Raw genomic sequence first — 13057 nt, forward strand, 5'->3', positions numbered from 1 at the left:
GGCATGAAGGCAACAACAGGTACTAACCAAAGCTTTTCTCACCATTAAAGAAGCCGACTGTTAAAAAAAAAAAAAAAAGGCCCTCAGGTGAGTCTTCTCTTTGTTTGGTCACATTTGAATTGGTAAAATTAACAAGTCTCAGTGAAAAACATCATCCATCATTTTAATAAAACAGTGCATAACTTATCTAAACTATCCAGGCTGCATTCTACAGTCCAGATCCTACTATTCCACAAAGACTTGCATTTCATTGACCAGGTAAAATCTGACAAAGACTACATTCATATATATATGAAGCTTTAAAGAACAACAAGATGCATAGCAGTTTCAAAAATAAAAAATAAAAGAGGAGGAAAAGAAGACCTTTGTGAATCCGAATATAACTGTAGCTCAAGTGAAAACTGAAGCTGTGAGGTTAGCAGACAGAGGAGGTTACATCTGAAGGCCAATTAAAGGTAAATGTTAAAAAACGACAAGTTTTCAGGTAAAGCACTCATAAAGAGGACCTAAAAGAAAAACTAGGCTTTCCTATGCAGGATATTAGTATGAAGTCGCAGGTTTCTTTATGTGCTTCTGATGTTGGCAGAACAGAGATCATGAAACCTGGCCGCCACCAATGTCTGAGAATTACTGCATTTAAAATTATGTTTACTATTCTGATCCATCTGGGAAGCGTTCCAGTGCATTTTGCTTGCCATTGACATAGAACTCCACAACAGCTTTCATTCTTGCAAATTTATCTGGATGGTAATTCAAATGCACAATCACTGGTTTTAACTTGCGCAGTTCAGAATCTTTCCTGACAGTTTTGAAAAGAACTTTGCTGTTCATAAAGAGATACATATCCATTGTTCTCCTAGATGCATAAAGACCATCATATCCTGGATGGGAAGGAAAGAAGAGTTCTTCATTGAAAACTGCTTGGTCCCATGACTTTGGTTCATGAGATAGCCTACCAGCTACACGATCCAACAGCTCAATTGAGGGGATCGTGGATCTTATATAGAAAAAACCAGAATTATATACCCAAATCCTCATTGTGTGTGCGTATCTCGCCCAACCCATTGAAGGCTCATCAAAGACATCATTGTAACCATAGGCTGTCATATTGTTGTGACCATCACTCATGGATTCTACATCAGAATCCCTGTAAAGATGATCAAATGGGTTTTGCAAGTATACTATATCAATATCAGATAGAAGAACACTGTACCCAAGCTGCAAAAATTCTCTTAGGATGCGAAATTTTAATCCAGAAACAGCATGGTTTCCACCAGTCCTTGCAATGGAGTCTATGCCTTCATCAGGGTCCCTTCGGTAAACAGGAACTTGCTTTGATTTGCAGAAGCTCTCTACATTATCATCCAATGCTACAACAAGGTAATTGGGAATACCAACTCTTTTGATATTATCAAACCAAACTTCCAGCATTTCTTTCACGTTGGAGTTGGCCAGTGCAACTATAAGCTCATTATTAAGAGCTACCTCATCCAGTATCTTGGCCAGCCTCGGGTTCACGGTTACATCAGGAATAACAGTTGGATTTGTTCTCAAAGCCTTGACAGTACCGAAAGGGCCTGCCTTGCGCTGCTCTTGAGCCGGATATTTACCTTGTCCAACCAATTGAAGCTTCAAACTTAGCTCCTTAACCTGCTTCTTCAGTTCTGCATTCCTTTTAAATAATGATGCCAGCTCCCCGTTCAACAAGTTTACTCTCTCAGATGATTCACAATCAGATGAATGAACCTGAAGATAATAGAAAAGTATAAGAAGCAGTTGCATGACATATTTTAGTATGTTTTTAAGGTCATGCACATTACAGGGCACACTTGATCAACAAAGTGAAAGCAAAAGACCTAGAGAGCCTAAACAAGTAGTAGTGAGATGTTAGATACATCCTATGGAAAAGTAGTCCAAATGAACTTAATATCTAATGTTTCTACTAAACGTTAGCTGGATGAAATTAATTGCAGTATATATCTTCAATATTCATATTTTCCTCTTTAACAGCTCAGTTTCCATTTTAAGATTTCTTAAACATGTTCTCAAACTTCAGTGAGAAGCATAACTTGCCTTTCTCCAATGGATTTAGAGATTATTCAGTTCATATATTTAAACCAATATACCAAAACAAAACACCATTTCAAGATGATGCATAGCATCAGATATGAATGCCCTGCAACTAGCCTGGCGACATAAATGTTATAGACTTAAACAATTATTTTGATAGAAGAAAAGGTGGTAAAGATTTTCAAAATGTCAATTTTAGACTTTCATACTTTGAGTGGAACACCAATTTTCTGAGCAAATGAATCATATGATTAGTTAAATGTCGGGAGATACAGATTTTAATAGAGAACAAAGCTACCTTGAAAAAAGCAGTAGAGACTTGCAGGTTTTATTAAGTCCAACTTTTCAGAGTATCTGGCACTAAAGCAAGAATTGAATCAACAACAATATTTAAGGCATATGTATCTCCTTCATACTTGTCTGATATTCTTTACTAACTAAAATTGTTCTATTATACAGCAAACCAGTTCTTATAGCCACAATCAGATGCTTGCTACTTCTGGAGCTTATCTCTTCTGAACATATGATGTACAACTCTAGTAGTCTAGTGCAATATCAATGTACCATAGGTACTTGGTGTTTCCCAAAAATGTATATTATTCTAACTTAATCCATATCAAAGAATGACACTATTTCAGATCTGAGCTGAAAGAAACAATCAAACTAAAGTGATAATGAGAATCATGAGATGCAAATGCATTTCGTCGTCATTTAACTTCAGTAATAACGTAACTAATTCATTTTTTTCCGGTGAGAAGGAAGAAAGAAAAGAAAGATAAGAGCAGAAAAAGGTAGCAGACTCATAAACACTTTGTAAGATCTGCAAATCTCAACTCCACAACTCCTCAAAAACTCAGTTAAGAATGACGAAGGGAAGACCTAAAACATATCCAGTTACACCCTTATACTCCTGACCCAAATTTATTCAGAAAAGCAAAAAGGAAAAACAGAGGCAGGCATTCACAATAAGATTCACGGAATAGTTTCATAAACAGAACTCAGTACTTTATCCACATGAATGGTGATACCCCCAAACCTTCCTTCTTTTTCTCTAGTTCAGTAAGGGCCCACATGTACATGCAAATCAAATTTTGCATGCGGTTATTGCCGCATCAGTTTTGACTTGAAAGAAGAGAATCCTATTGACAAAATTTATCATCCTAGATGTGAATATATATGCTTCCCAATTACTGAATTCAATTAATAATATAATATTAAATTACTATGAACAAACTAAATATGCTTCCCAAGGCTTTGAGTCTCTCCAAGTTCAATCTCAACATGCAGACAACTATTCCTTGCTTCTTTAAAGTCTATCCTTTATCCACAATATATCAACTCACTTCAGGTGAACAATTGTTTTGTCCCAAAACTTTGTCAATTGGATGCACCAACCACCAACTTGGGTAGGGCCCTAGAATTCCAAGTGGCTGCACCAGCCTCCAACCTGGCTAGCATCCTGAAGTCCACCTCCTACAGTTGAATTAAATTTCCTTGCAAGTCAAGACCTTAGATTCTGGTAGAAGCCTCTGCTCCTTTGAATGCAAAGCAAACTTCTCGTATGGACAAATAAAGCATAAATTGTTCAGCTCTGCCATAAATTCACGACTTCTCAAGAAAAAATCTGCGAGAACAGCATTCGAGGTTTCAAACATCATAACAGACTGCCTCCTTGTAGATCTTTCCCATAAAAATGAACTAAGAAATGATACTTTACTATTTCTTAGTCATGACTATTTATCCAGTTCAGTTAATAGCCCACCGCTTGTTTTCCATCTTTAGATTAAGCTTTTCCAGCAAATCAACAAAAACATCTATGCACAACCATCAATCATTATTTCTCACAATCTCATTCAAAAGCTCACCTAAATTCAATAAAAGCAAGTTTCCATCTTCTGGTTGGAATCCAGCTTTACTGCATCATCTTCCAGTAACAAGGTGATTAATTAATCCCCTTGATGCCACTTTTGAAACTTTTTTTTTCCATATAAGCAAATTTTCACTGCAACTAAAGCATTTGCTTCTAACATTTTAGTGTTTTCTCTGAGTTTCTGTGCCATCACATAAGACTACTAAGTTCAGTAAAACTCATGTAACAAATAAGAGGAAAGATGATGACTATCTCTACTAAAATTCGTGTTGCAAAGATAAGTTCATAATTAACACCATGTAAGACTTGGACCATGACAACAACAGCAATATTTGATTGCTAACACTAGTATGTCATGAATAAGAAATAAATTCTTGATTGCATCACTTCTACCGTTCAAGGCAAGTTGTTCTGTTGTTATAAACTCAGTGCAACTAGGACAATCTTGCTAATAACTGAATAGCTGCATAGTATTACGGATGGTTCTTTAATGCAAGATACGTTTTTTTTTTCCTTTCTTACTTTCTTAACAAGAGTTACTCAATAAAAACCACTAAATTTGGTCACCAGAATTCACGAATGCTGCAAGGTTTGGTTCATGATTGTTATTATGTGATAGAAGAAGCATCCTAGCTTCTGCTTCTACAAAAGGATGACACATTAGCTAGCTTATACCTACTATAAAAGCAACAGAGTATTAAATGGATCTCAATATTCCAATCCATTTAATAAACGGGTCAGATTCAAGTCCGGTCGGGCCGGGTCGTGTCAAATCCTATCAGATCTAGATAAGAAGAGGATCCTGATTAAATATCAATCTGAGCACCGACTGATATTTAAGTAGTTTTATTAAGCCCGTAGACAATGGTTATATAGTCAATACTTATATATAAATAGAAGTCTTGATTTAAAGTAATTCTATATAGTATGAATAATTTTGAATCTCTCAAAAAATAATCTTTGTCTAGTATTATGTCTACTTAAATATGTTAAGATTGTATCATTTTTGGGGAGATAGATTAAAATATTTTACTCAAATTTTAGCTAGTAAACTGTCATAATTGAGTGCCCAAAGTTGTGTCTTGTTGATTTAGAATAAGATTGTGGACTTAATCTTTGTGCATATCTGATTTTCACTTGCGCATTTTCCAAGCTTCAAGAACCATTTCTATACCCAAGGAAGAAATAAGAAAAGAAAAGGAAGACAACTTGAAAACTGATATTATGTAAGATAGTTCAACAGAAAATATTCAATTAAATATGCATATCAACAAAAGGATATTGGAATGCATGAATAATGTGATCAATTTTTTCAGCAGACTATTTTCCAGATTGGTTTAACCAATAAAAAAGGGGACTATTTTCTCCTCGCTATTGGATATATAATCCCTAGTCAGTGCAGCAATAATGTTCATACCAACATTAGATTTACAGCCTACTAATTTCCAGATTTAAAACAACCGAGGTAAAATCATCATACAATCAAAATAGAAAAGTGGGCCGACATGGAATCTTTCTCTTCAACTTCTTCTCAAGTACTGGAGATCAACAACTGTATTTCCCAAGTACAAATTCCGATCCCTGATGCGAGAAACCTTATTTCAGAAAATTCACACTTGCCAAGTCTCAACTATATAGTCCTATAACATTAACTAACAAAATAAATCCAAAAAAGAGTAACGTTACCTAATGCCATAGATTCGTTAAAAGATAAGAATTTCGCTAAATTTCTCTTCCCAACAGGATTGAGCAATAAAGAAACTTCATCACCCCAAGTCTATAGACAAGTATTGCTTGTTTTGCTCAAAGATTTCAAATTTGGATCGAAATAACTCAACAGATCGAGAAAGAGGGAATAGAAAGAAGGGTACTTTATGCCATCGAGCGCTCTGGAAGAGACCATCGGGGTAGAGGAAGGCGCAGATGCAGCCCAGGAGGACGCCGACGGCGACGGCCATGGCGATCCGAGATCCACGGGAGGGCAGCCCATTGGCTCGCATCAGTGGGCCCTCCCGCCGGCCTGCCATCTTATTGACCCTCCGAGATCCAAATCAGAGGAGGAGGTGAAAGAAGAGATAGAAGAGAGAGGGTAGTCTTCTCCTGTGGTAAAGATTCAAATTTAAAGAGTATCAATTCGGGAAGAGATGGAGAGAGAGGTGGAAATGGGAGAAGGGTATACGAAATTGGAGATAAATCGCAACGATGCTCGGGCACGATCTGACCTTCCTTTGTCTTGTTCGTTCAATCAGATGCTCGTAGGGAGGCGTTTTATTTAAGCACAAAAAAAAGAAAGCAATAAGGGTAAAGCGAGTAAAGGTGATCAACTCCGTACCAGCTACATTACAGTTTACTTTCTTTTTTTTAAAAAAAAAAAGAAAAGTTATAACTTAACCGTAACGAGTACGCATTGCTATATTAGAATCGAAAACCAAAAGTTAAAACAAACCAGCAATACAACTCTTATCCCAAGTACAATCATATCCTAACGACCTACCCAAATTTATCATGCATTATATATATATATATATGGTTCTATGTATGCAATGCTCGACAAAGCTATACAATATTATATTAATGTAATGTTCGTGCGCTTGCATTGCATACATAGCACCTCGGCAAAACAATGTAAAATCGTATGAATACAATGATCGGGTGTTTGCATTGCATATATAGTACTATGTTGCAATGTTTAACAAAGCTATGTAACACTATAGTTGCATTGCATATATAGGACATTATGTATGCAATGTTCGACAAAGCTATGTAAAGCTGTATGAATATAATGCTCGGGTACTTGTATTGTATATATAGGGCGCTATGTATGGAATACTTAGCAAAACTATGTAACATTGTATGAATGCAATGCTTGGATGCTTACATTATATATATAGGGCACTATCTATGAATGCTTGGCAAAGCTATATACTATATATATGCAATGTTCGGACGTTTGTGTTAAATATATAGGGTGCTATGCATGTAATGTTGGGCAAAACTTATGTAATGATATATATACATAATAGTCAACCAAATGAGTATTCACACTTTCATATATTTTTTTTAGTCTTAAAATATGAGATTATTAATAATACTATATTAATTTTTTTTCTTAAATTTCTTATTTTATATTTAAAGAAAGAAATATTTAATTAGGTTAGTACATAGGTTAAATAGTAAATATATTATTTCATCTATGAGTAAATAATTAATTTGATAAAATATTAGCTTTTATTATTATGATTTTGATGTTATTAGTTCATATAAAAATATTTTAATAATAAGATAATTTATAAAAAAATTTATATTATTTTAATACTATATTATATAAAAATAATATTGAATAATAATAATGCTTTTTAATTTTGCTTATTTTTATGAAATATTAAATTATTGATATTTATATTTAATTTTATTTATTTAGTGTAAAATAAAAAAAGTATAATAAGAGAGGAGAGAGGGTAGAGAGAAGAGCGACCGATTATAATAAGATATTGATGGGATGTTCGAGAGAAATGAGAGACAATAATGTGATAAAATATTTGAAAAAATAAAAGATGATAAATAAATTAAAATAAGATATTTAAGAGAGGTTTAGTCAAATCAAGGGTAAATTAGTAATTAAGTTAATGTTATGATATAAAATATAATTTTAATAAATAATATTTTTATTTTGAAATAGAGCTATTATGATCTATCTCTTATTCTGAAGTAAAAGGTTGTATTCTGGAATAAAAGACTTTTGTTATTAGTAAAGTGAATGGGCTTAGTACTTTTTAACCTTATCTTAATTGTATTGGATTGATACAGTTACTGATCCTATTAGAATTATATATATATACGTCAGATCTAACAAATCTAAATCAATTCTTTTTTTTACTAAAAAAAATGTTCTCATCTTCCTTGTTTTTCTTGTATTTCTAGTCTTCGTTGTGTGTACATGAGGCAGTTGTTGGAGGTTGTCGCGATTGGAGAGGCCTGCCTTGTGATGTCCTTCACCTGGTGTCGAGCAAACATCCCACTGAATACCGATTCCATTTGGTGACAGAATCTTGGATTAGATCCAACTTAATATTGAAATTTGTAAGAAGAGAGGTTGATTGACTATTTTCAATATTCCAAATATTGTCAATGATCACAGAAACATTCTCATATTCAAACCAAAACCACTTGAATCGAAAAGCGTTCTGCCAAATTTTTTAAAAACACCAAAAGTCACTATTAGAGAAACATGGTCAGAGGCAACTCTAGGCATATGGACTATAGAGATTTTAGAGTAAAGGTTTAAAAGAGTAGTGGACAAAAGCACTCGATCGAGCCTGATTTATCGGTAGGTGACAAAGTACAGGGACAGACAAAGAAACAGGTCTACCTCCCAACTTATCGGTAGGTGACAAAGTACAGTTAAAATCCCCAAGCAGAATCCAAGGTAAGTCCGTACATAAAATGAGTTCATACCAAAGCTAACTCCTAGATAGAGGAATGGTGCTGGCATAAATAACAAAGAGGAGACTTGACTTACTTGATATGGAGACTATGGGATATATTATCTGCTCAAAGGAGTTGATGACTATTACCTTTACTGAGTCCGAACGCCAACAAAGCATAATATCGCTCGCAACCCCAGTGCTAGGCACGAAAAAAGCTGCACCAAGACAGATCATTGGCTAGTTTTGCCTAATATCAGACCTACCTACCATGATGATCTAGTCAAGCTATTCACAATTGAGGAGTTGAGAAAATGCCTTTGGTCATAATGGTTTTCAAGTTGAATTTTATCATAATTGTTGGGATATTATTGGTCCGGATCTTTTAAATTCTTTGGCTCACTTTCAAATTTTTATTTTTCTTCCTATTCAATAGGCATGGACGTATTTAACTTTTATTCCAAAAAAGCCTAATTCGGTTAAGGTGGTGGACTTTAGCTCTATGTTGCTTTGCAAAGTGAATTATCATATCCTAGCTAAATTGCTAGACCCTCTCTCTCCTTATTTATTTATTTTAGTTTCTAATATTTTTACCAATTTTATGAAGCGTGAGATCTCTAATGGCAATATTAGCTCCATTCTTTTTGGAAACAATGTTAATATTAGTCATTTGATGTATGTCGATATTAACCTACTCTTGGTCGGTCATGGAGGCTTGTCGTCGGGTTGCAGTGCCTTAATTAAAGTGTTTGCAAGTAATGAAAGCTTACTAAGTTGTGGGTGAACAAGGCTAACTTTGAAATACTTTTTTCCTAAGAGGTTTCTCCTCATTTGTGCTCAGCGATCCTTAGCCGCTTGCATATGTCTCATGAGGAATTCCCTTTTAAATATTAGGATCCAAGATCTCTCAGAGTAGGCTGTTCATTAAAGATCATGTAGACTTCCTCTCAAAAATTGATTTTAAACTTGCAGGCCGAAAGAGAACTTGTCTTAATTAGATTGGGCATGTTACATTAACATAGCATATAACGATTAGGATCTCTTTATTGGCTAAGAGTATTTATAAACTTTTGAATAAGAGGGTGATATATAGGACTCCTCACCCTTGGGCTAAGAAAATGCATAAGTGTTTTTCTTGGGCTTGGAAGCTCATCTTGAATGCTTTGCATGAGATCAACTGTTTAGCGGAATCCTTAGATCTCATCCATCGCGCTGAACAACTAGCCTACCTATGTGAACATGAACTATGTCTCTTCTATCTCCAAAGTTTTTAATTTAACCAGCAATGGTATTTGGAATGAAAATGAAAGTGCTACTTGGAATGAAAATGAAAATGCTCTATCTTTGAGACCGATCTCAGTCATACTATCCTTAATATGCATATCCCTATTGTTGGTGGCAATGATCGTTGGATCTGGCGGTTCCACCCGTCAGGGTATGCTTCTTTTAAAACTATATATTGCCACGGATGAAAAGATCTTTTGAGTCTTAGCATCCTGCCTATAAAATCTTTTTTATGGAAACTATTTTGGGAGAGACTTCCTCTTAATGATACCCTTAGTGCCTTTGGTATTTCTTTGGGCTCTCTCTATACTGTATACTTGCTCAAAGATGAGACTAGTAGCCAAATGTTCTTTCATTACCGAGTGATTATTACATTCTAGGAGTATGTTAAAGAACACGTGCCAATTAGGTTGCTATTTTGGGACAGTTGAGAGGACCGAGATTGGCTCCATAAAAGGGATGGGCTCTTGGCTAGGATAAAACCTATTTTAGAGCTTTGATTGCTATCACCTTATGGCAGATCTAGAGTATAAAAATCGAGTTGCATTTAGCAATGAACGTGAAAATCTCAAGTAGGATTGCTCACGCCTAATTCCCATGACCAACGAATATATAGAATACTATTTTGTCAAACCGGCAAAACCTGCCTCCTCCAACCTTCTTATCTAATAGGAGCCTCCACCTCCTTGCTAGTGGAAAATCAATACATATTGGAGGGGCGGGCTTCATAGTTCGATAAGCTAATGGTGCTCCAATCTTCATAGGGGCACAGAATGAGTAGTATAAATCAATTCTGATGGCAAGCTAATTGTGGTGCAAGAAGAGTTACTATATCTAAAGATAAAGAAATTTCAAATATTATTATCATGTCAGACTCGCTTATCCTGGTCAGTTATCTAAATGGTACTGCTAAGCCCTCTTAGCCTATTAAGGCTATCAATGAAAACATTAAATTTCTCACTTAAAATTATCAAAATCATAAAGTTTAGCTGTAGCTATAATGAGAGGGTTTCCTTCTGACCTTGTATAGTTTTTGGTCTCTAACTCTAATGGGGCTTTTTGTAATAGTGAAAGTTAATCTATAAAATCTTTTTTTTTTTTGAAAAGAAAAACCTCTCTTATATTAGTCTAAAAAAAATTAGGATAGCTGTACTAATATTATACTTATTCTACACTTATTCTACAACAAAGATGGCCTAGTGGTCCATGTTAGCAATTTGCATTAGAGAGGCTGTAATAAGTGTGGAGGCATGCTGCATTTAGGAGAATAATTGATGTCGTATATAGTTGTCGCATATTCTTTGGGTTGGAAGATTTTAAGTTCTCATTATAAATAGATGAGGTATATGTTACCAAAAATGATTATTTTAAAATATACTAAGATGACAAGTTTTATAAGGTATATGTGCAAAAAAAAAAAAGGATAAAGAGGGGTATATAAGCAAATAAAAATAAATAGTTCTTTATTTAACGATCAGTTAACCTATGACAAATATGCAAATAAAATAGATTTTCAGGTGTATAGGTGCAAATATAACTTTAGAGGAGTAAATAAGCAAATAAAGATTTTTTAGGAGTATATATGTAAAAGTACTTTCTTTTTTTTTTTTTTGTTTCCTTTTCTTGACATCACTATTACTGGGTATAATTGGGGAGCTCTGTTCAAGCTTGGTTAGCTAATAGGGATAGATATCCAGGATTTGGGTGTACCATGATTTTGTAATCGTGGTACTTAATCTATAAAATCGTTTAGTTTTCTGTTTCTTTTAAAAGCCTTAACCTGAAATTAATTTGAAGCCTATATTATAAAAATAATATCGTCTCGTTTATCGTTTTATTTCAATTCAAGCCTACTTTGAAGCCGTCTTTTTATTTTTTAAAAGTCAAGCTCAACTGGATCTGGAACCTAAAGAAGTCGTTTTATAAGTAAAATCAAGTAGTTTGAAGTGAAGCCTCTTTAAATTATGCCAGCTTAATTCAAACTAGAATCAACCATACTAATTAAGTCAATTTTAATCCAAACAAGCTTGATTGGAATAATAGAAACTGTAAGTTTAGTTATTCTAGTGAATTCGTGGATAAAAATGTATGCAATTGAGTTACACGAACTAGATTTAAATATACGGTAAGTCACATTGTTTATGAAAGATCATATCATATAAAGAAATTAAGATGAAACAAGTAAATTTCAGTTTTTATAACTTTGCCTAGAGAGTGTATTCGGATAGCTGCAACATGAACACTTAAGAAAACTTCAATCGTGCTATAGAACGGCACTTAACGGTGTCTAGACGGCACAACGCAAGAGAGAAAGCAAATATTTAAAATTAACTACAAATTTGATTCTATTCTCATTTTAGAAGAACATGAGTAAAGTTATTTCTCACATTAAAAAAGAGATCTGGAGGCTTAGGAAGACACCAAATAGAGATATAACTCAAATTAGTTCTATTCTCATTTTAGAAGAATTTTTTAGCTTCCGCATAAAGTTTAATTCCTATCTAATGAAGTGCTAAATTTTAACAGATGATGATCTTGAAGCATCGAATAAACTAAATTGTTTGTCTACCATCACCATTGACACTTACATTTGAGAGTGAGCTGTAGCTCTAGTGCATATTAAATAGCGGCCTTCTACTTCACAGAAATAGTTAGTCAGGTGATTCTTAGTCAAGAGATTTGGTATTAGAGTGTTGAGACGAGTTGTAAGTAAGTTTCGATGTTTTGATTAAATAGATTGATCGGCTTTGGATGGATCCATCTATTTTTCCTTCCTATGTGAGATAAAGTTTTCACATTGAAAAACATGTCACTGTGCATTTGCCGTGCTTTATTTTTTTGCTTTGGTATTTCGTTTTCTATCTTTACTCAGTTTTTCATTCAGTAATTTAAAGTACGATTTTCTCAGTTGAGTAATATTCAGATTTTTATCTTCCACTCAGTTTAGTTTTTAAAGATTGATTTTTTAATCAATTTTCTAGACCTAGTACAATTTAGTTTTTCTAAACCTAATCAATTTTTGGTTTTTTTAGATCCAAATTATTTTTAAACTACATATATGTTTTTATTTCAAGCCTTATTCAGTTGAGCATGAGCGAGCCTACCTATGAAATTAATTTTAAGTCTAAAGTAACAAATCAAGCATATTCATTTACGAGCAAGCAAAGTTTTGTTCAAGTCTTATCCAGCCAAACTAATCTGTGTAATGTCCTTGGCTAAGATGGATTAGGTGGTGGATGGATGGTAATGATGAGGGTGGCAAAAGATTTAGGGATGGTAGTGATGAGGGTGGTACTAGTGGATTTGGGAAAATGTGAAGGGAAGATGAGGATGGAAGACCGACCCTATGGGTCTAACGAGGTGTGGCAAATGAGAAGGGAGGACGGACGACGTCTTTGTAGGAGACAGC

The 13057-nt window shown here is 34.3% G+C and overlaps 1 protein-coding gene across 5 annotated transcripts; it reads right to left on the reverse strand.

Moving 5' to 3' along the window:
* Positions 1-266: 266 nt before the first annotated feature.
* Positions 267-6210, reverse strand: LOC140774203 (arabinosyltransferase RRA2-like). 5 transcript variants are annotated; one of them, XM_073117095.1, is made up of 3 exons: positions 6120-6210; positions 5812-6040; positions 267-1746 (listed from the first exon to the last, which is right to left on the reverse strand). In XM_073117095.1, the coding sequence occupies exons 2-3, from the start codon at positions 5965-5967 to the stop codon at positions 652-654; spliced, it is 1251 nt and encodes a 416-aa protein (XP_072973196.1). In that variant the 5' UTR covers positions 5968-6040; positions 6120-6210; the 3' UTR covers positions 267-651. The 5 variants fall into 5 exon arrangements, with proteins under 5 accessions (XP_072973196.1, XP_072973197.1, XP_072973200.1 ...); XM_073117096.1 differs by having other exon boundaries at positions 6163-6199; XM_073117099.1 differs by lacking the exon at positions 6120-6210 and adding an exon at positions 5421-5521 and having other exon boundaries at positions 5812-5934.
* Between the last annotated feature and the right edge of the window lie 6847 nt (positions 6211-13057).

Source organism: Typha angustifolia, chromosome 13 (assembly GCF_048772165.1).
Source record: "Typha angustifolia cultivar Huaian chromosome 13, ASM4877216v1, whole genome shotgun sequence".
NCBI classification, from domain to species: domain Eukaryota; kingdom Viridiplantae; phylum Streptophyta; class Magnoliopsida; order Poales; family Typhaceae; genus Typha; species Typha angustifolia.

What these genes read in the sequence shown, in the direction of transcription:
- LOC140774203 (XM_073117095.1), bottom strand. Translation starts at nt 5,967, where the DNA reads ATGGCAGGCCGGCGGGAGGGCCCACTGATGCGAGCCAATGGGCTGCCC. An exon ending in AGAGCGCTCGATGGCATAAA is followed by an intron (nt 1,747 to 5,811) that starts GTACCCTTCTTT and finishes TATTATCTTCAG; the next exon opens with GTTCATTCATCTGATTGTGA.